The 5,402-nt window shown below is 47.6% G+C and overlaps 1 protein-coding gene across 1 annotated transcript in view; it reads left to right on the top strand.

Moving 5' to 3' along the window:
• Positions 1-619: 619 nt before the first annotated feature.
• Positions 620-5,402, top strand: part of LOC104949751 (midasin-like) — a 16,063-nt gene continuing 11,280 nt past the window's right edge. Inside the window, exons 1-3 of the mRNA XM_010776162.1 lie at positions 620-679; positions 2,336-2,824; positions 3,278-4,788. Coding sequence (XP_010774464.1) covers positions 2,356-2,824; positions 3,278-4,788 — 1,980 coding nt within the window. The 5' untranslated portion in view covers positions 620-679; positions 2,336-2,355. The remainder of the gene's footprint in view (positions 680-2,335; positions 2,825-3,277; positions 4,789-5,402) is intronic.

Below are 5,402 nucleotides of genomic sequence, written 5' to 3'. Positions count from 1 at the left end.
GTTGTTTTAAAGGTCCCATGTAATGCTTTTCCGGTTATTACCCGTCCCCTTGTGTGTTATGAAGGTTTTTATGCATGTAAACTGTCTGCATAGTCACAAACCCTCAAAGTACACCCTGTAGCGAGTAAAACTCTAACACACAAAAGACCTGTCTGCTGCCCTGGAACGCCTCGTTGGAGATTACTCTTTTTCCATTGTTTTCTTCCTGGGTATGGTGACGTGTCCATACCCAAATGGACCCCTTGGTCCAAATGGAACAATCCGTGGAGCCGTTACGTTAAGTCCGCGGAGCCGTTACGTTAAGTCCGTGGATTGGTCCAAATTGACCAATCCGCGGACTTCACACACACACACACACTCTTTTCTCAGCTGCAGCTCTGCCGATTTCTCCTCCCTGAGACGGCGGGACGCAGCGAGGCTGTGAGTCGGTGTGTGAGCACACACACAAACTCCCATTCAGGCTGCGGGTGCATGTGTGTGTGTGTGTGCTCGAGCTGGTTTCAGGCTGGGTTTCGCTGTGTCTTGTTGTCTCGCAGACGGCCACTGGGCTCACAGGGAGGTGCATGATGTGGAGCAGCTGGTGGGGGAAGGGAGGAGCAAAGGGAAACATTTGAGGGAGGGGAGGATAGGGCCGTTGTTTGAGTGCTATTGTATCCCACCACCCTGCTCAGGACATCAGGTAGGAAACTCAGTCAGTGCATGGTTTTCTCGCTGTTAACAAGCCTTCATTTTTATTTCATTAAGTGGAAACGTTTTTGACTTTTTCTATTTCCAATGATGTACATGTTGCTATATTTCATCAGGTGTAAAGAACAGTGTGTGCATTTACAATCACTGTGAAGAAGCCTCTTTTGTAGTGCTTTTATTTGATAAAAAAATGATGTTTGCCATACAGCAACAAGAGCCAGTCAGCCCAGCACGTGGGCTTGTGTACACATGTAATCTCAGTCCCCTAACCTGGCTACCTGTGGAACAACCCACTGTGTACCCATGTGTGTCTGTGTGTGCTTCTTTCTGTATTTGCGTCTTTCTGTTTTAGAGCTGATTTGTTTGTGCCAAGTTGTGCAGAGCTAACTAACCAGTGTAATCTCTGGAGATGGAAAATATAATTATGGTGAAGGAAAAGGTGGGGAAAGCAGCAACACCATCTCTCTTGAGGGCAGTTGTTCATGGCAACATGATCGCAAAACAGAGTGGGGTTGGCTCCAAAATGGATGATACAGGGCACAGAGGGCGCACTTTACAGAACATTGTTGGTTGTTTAAATACAGTACAACAAATAGTAAAGTGCTCTTAACTTTGTGCTTTCAATATGTTTGTGTGTTGATGCTTGGCTTGCATATGTGTGTGTTTCTTATGTCTATAAAGGGATCTATTCACAAACAAAAGCATACCTTTTGATGTTTTCGGGTACATTTTTTATTACATCTGTTCTTATATTTGGGAAAGTAGGCCTTATACTTTATTTTGACCTGTTATTGGGTTTCTCTGAATGTTAATATAGCCAATGTTAGAATATACTTTCTTGTGTATCTTAACTGAATTATGTAGCTGTTAAAATCTAAATGTCTAAAATCTTCAGAAATAAGAATAAAATCAACTAAAAATTAGGAGAATTAGCCGTACACTGTTTGTGTCCAAAAGTTTCATCATTCAGCACATTAACACAGGTAGAGGTGTAGCTCCACAACGTTGATGATGTATGTTAATGTCGTAGCATGTTGCTACCAACAAGCTACCAAATCAATCTTCAGCCAGTCATGATTACCATCTGCAAGCCCAATGATACGAGGTCATGTGTGCAGCTCCCATGTGGAGATGAATTTGATTAAACTATTGATTTTTTCCCCGGAAGAGTCCCATTAGTTATATTTGACCAACACGGTCTCTGTGTCTATTGTTCTAAAGCTGAGCCTGAGTGATCAATGAGCCCCTTAATTGTTGTATTTTAAGCCAAAGTTGAGCTAAATAGGCAAAAATGTATTCTTCTGTATGTAAACTAATGCCATGCTCAATTACAGGAACAGATTGGTTTGTCAGGCAATGAAACCATTTTGCAGCTGTATGCAAAGGGCAGAAAAAGATGAATAAAGCTCCATTTTATGTGTTTGATAAAGAAAATCTATTGTGTGAGCAGATTTGCCATTTTTTGTTCTGCTGAAACGCACAACAGTGATAAAAGCTCCAAAGCATACCAACTTCAGCGCTGTACATTTAATATATTCAGATCTATTATAGTTTGTTCTTCTCTTGTGTATGCACTCACATGGGAGTGGTTAACAGTTGCATTTGAAGTTGATCTAACACTGCTCATGTGTCTTCATCTTTCTCCTAGGGTCAAACCAATAACAATGCATGGCCAGTAAGCGGCCACTCATGGCTCATAGGAAGAGGCCGGGGACCAGCGTAGTGAACGGCATGGCTGCCCCAGGACCTGCCTCTTGCCCCACTCCTCGTCCTACAGAGTCATGTGATCTGAAAGCCATTCCCCCTCGCCAACGCCCGGTCCGCTACCCCAAAGAGCCTCGTGATCAGAAACCTCTCCCCCGTTCCTGTAAGGCACAATACTCTTCTCCCAAATCGCCAGACGTGGGTCGCACCCATCCAGAAGTGGAGGAGAACGCAGAGGTGGAAGTGAAGCTGTACAGCAACCCAGCAGATGCAGAACTGGAGAACAAGCGGCCAGCAACACCCTCTACGCCAGAACATGAACGTGAACCAGATGTTCATGTGCGGGCGGACTTCCACGGTGGAGCTGACAGCCTGGATGATGACTCCAGCTCTGACTACATTAACAACACCTCAGATGAAGACTACAATGATGGTGAGTATCGATTATTCCGTTATTGATTCTGAACCGTCCTTCACTGTCTCTTTCTACAGCCCTGATAGCTTATTTTAATCCTTTTTTCCTTTGTTGAGCAAGAACTACACAAATAAAAGAAATAACCGAAGCTGAAAATGTAACAGTCAGAAGCTGCATCATCATCCAAATGAGTCATTTTTGTGAATTCAATCAAGGGTGCAATGTGGAAAAATATCCCCACAGGTTTTATTTTGTATCATGACTGAATTGCCACTTGGAAAATAACTTGGAAACCTTGTCTCTCAGAATTAAAACATGAGTAAGATCCCTTGACAGTGACAAACTAAATAAGTGAAGTGATTTTCAGTTCCTATTCCCATGATAAGTACCTGTAAATGTTTAGTAGCTCAGCACTTGTTGGGATTTGAATAAAGACGCCCCACATCTCTATGTCATCATACATCTCTCCAGGGATGGCAGAGGAAGATGAAGGTGTGACTTACTACATCCGCTATTGCCCGGAGGACGACAGTTACATGGAGGGTATGAATTGCAGCAACCAGGGGGAGTGTAACCCCAGCCAGAGCCAGGGGGACGGTGTCACCCCCATGGCGGAAGGGGGAGACCCCACTGAAGAGCGTCCGGAAGCTGTGGAAGGGTGGGTCGAGGAGGTAGAGGGGGAGGGGCCAGCAGAAGTGAGAGAGGAAGAATGGGTGGAAGATGAGGAGGTAGAGGGGGCAGTGAGGGAAGAGTGGAGAGAAGAGGAAGAAGGGGTGAGGCAGGAGTGGAAAGAGGGAGATGAAGAGCCGAGGGAGGAGTGGATAGAGGGAGATGAGGAGCCGAGGGAGGAGTGGATAGAGGGAGATGAGGAGGGAGATGAAGAGCCGAGGGAGGAGTGGATAGAGGGAGATGAGGAGGGAGATGAAGAGCCGAAGGAGGAGTGGATAGAGGGAGATGTGGAGGGAGAGGAAGTGCCGAAGGAGGAGTGGATTGAGGGAAATGTGGAGGGAGACGAAGTGCCGAAGGAGGAGTGGAGAGCGGGAGATGTGGAGGGAGAGGAAGTGCCGAGGGAGGAGTGGAGAGAAGGAGATGAGGAGCCGAGGGAGGAATGGAGAGAAGGAGATGAGGAGCCCAGGGAGGAATGGAGAGAAGGAGATGAGGAGCCCAGGGAGGAATGGAGAGAAGGAGATGAGGAGCCGAGGGAGGAATGGAGAGAGGGAGATGAAGATCCCAGGGAGGAGTGGAGAGAGGGAGACGAGGAGGTGAGGGAGGAGTGGATAGAGGAAGGCCAGGTCAGGCAGGAGGCCTGGGCGGGGCGAGAGAGGCACCTGGGGGAGGAGTGGGTGGAGGGAGAGGGGGAGGTTCGCTGCGACGTGGTGGAGCAGGATCCAGACGAGCAGATCTACAATGGAAGACCAGAACCCATTTTGGACCATCACCATAACAACCATCACCACCACCAGCCCCCCCTTACAGACACCCTGCAGGACAGAGAGGAAGAGGAGGAGGCAGAGAGTGAGGAGTACTGCCCTAATGAGGAAGAAGATGAGGATGGTGACGAAGAGGAGAGACATGGCAGGGCCTACACTGGAGACTACTATGCCCCAGAGGACAATGGGAACTCGGTGCGAGTCTCTCCGTACCGTGGCTGTAAGGTGCTGGTGGTAGAGGGGGAGACGGGGGAGGAGGCGGAGGAGGACATTGACCAAATAGTAGCTGAGATCAAGATAAGTATGAGCATGGGGAGTCTGAGCAGCGGCACGGACCAGAGCCCGGAGGAGCTGGCGCAGGACCCTGCCCCGAGCGACTACCCTCACCCCAAGCCTGACGCTGCCCCCTACCCACCAGCTCCCCATCGCCATGACAGCAGACCCAAGTCCCTGAACCTGCCCTCCATGCACCACAACACCCCCGACCTCCAGAGGGGCATCAAGGCACACACACGCTCCTCTGAGGACAGGCAGCGATGGCAACAAGAGCAGGTGAGCTGTTTATGATTGGTTAGCTGGGAGACCTGTTTTTTTCCATTATCTGTCCCTGTTGGTTTGCCTTTCCAAAACATGAACATACTTTCCAACCCAATTAGGAATAGCAATATAGAACTTCACTTGGAGAGTAGCACCCACAGATGATCAGAGGAAACACAACGGGATGGGGCGATATGTTTTAATTTCCATCCATTCACTGTCAGCTTAACAACCAATGCCAATATTTTGGAACGTGTGTGTGTGACACCCCACACCACAACCCCATTTTGGTTAGTATGTAAGCTGTTACAACTATCACTTACTCTGGATCAGTGTTGGGCAAGTTACTTCCAAAATGTAATATATTACATATTACTTATTACTCTCTTTTGAAAGTAATAAGTTACATTACAATATTACTGTCTCTGAAATGTACATTTTGGGGAGGGTAACTTGCCCCGATACACCTGACCAGAGTAGACGTGGAGTGTTGTAACAGCTACTATACTCACCAAAATGGTGGGTTTGTGGTGGGTTGAACGTGACACATGCGGTTCATAATTGGCATTGGTGTTAAGCTGACGGGTAATGCGAGGAATTAAAACATATCGCCCATCCGTTGTGTTTCC

Source organism: Notothenia coriiceps, unplaced genomic scaffold (assembly GCF_000735185.1).
Source record: "Notothenia coriiceps isolate Sejong01 unplaced genomic scaffold, NC01 NC01_scaffold00000339, whole genome shotgun sequence".
Lineage (NCBI taxonomy): Eukaryota > Metazoa > Chordata > Actinopteri > Perciformes > Nototheniidae > Notothenia > Notothenia coriiceps.
This window is presented reverse-complemented; position numbering and strand designations above follow the sequence as displayed.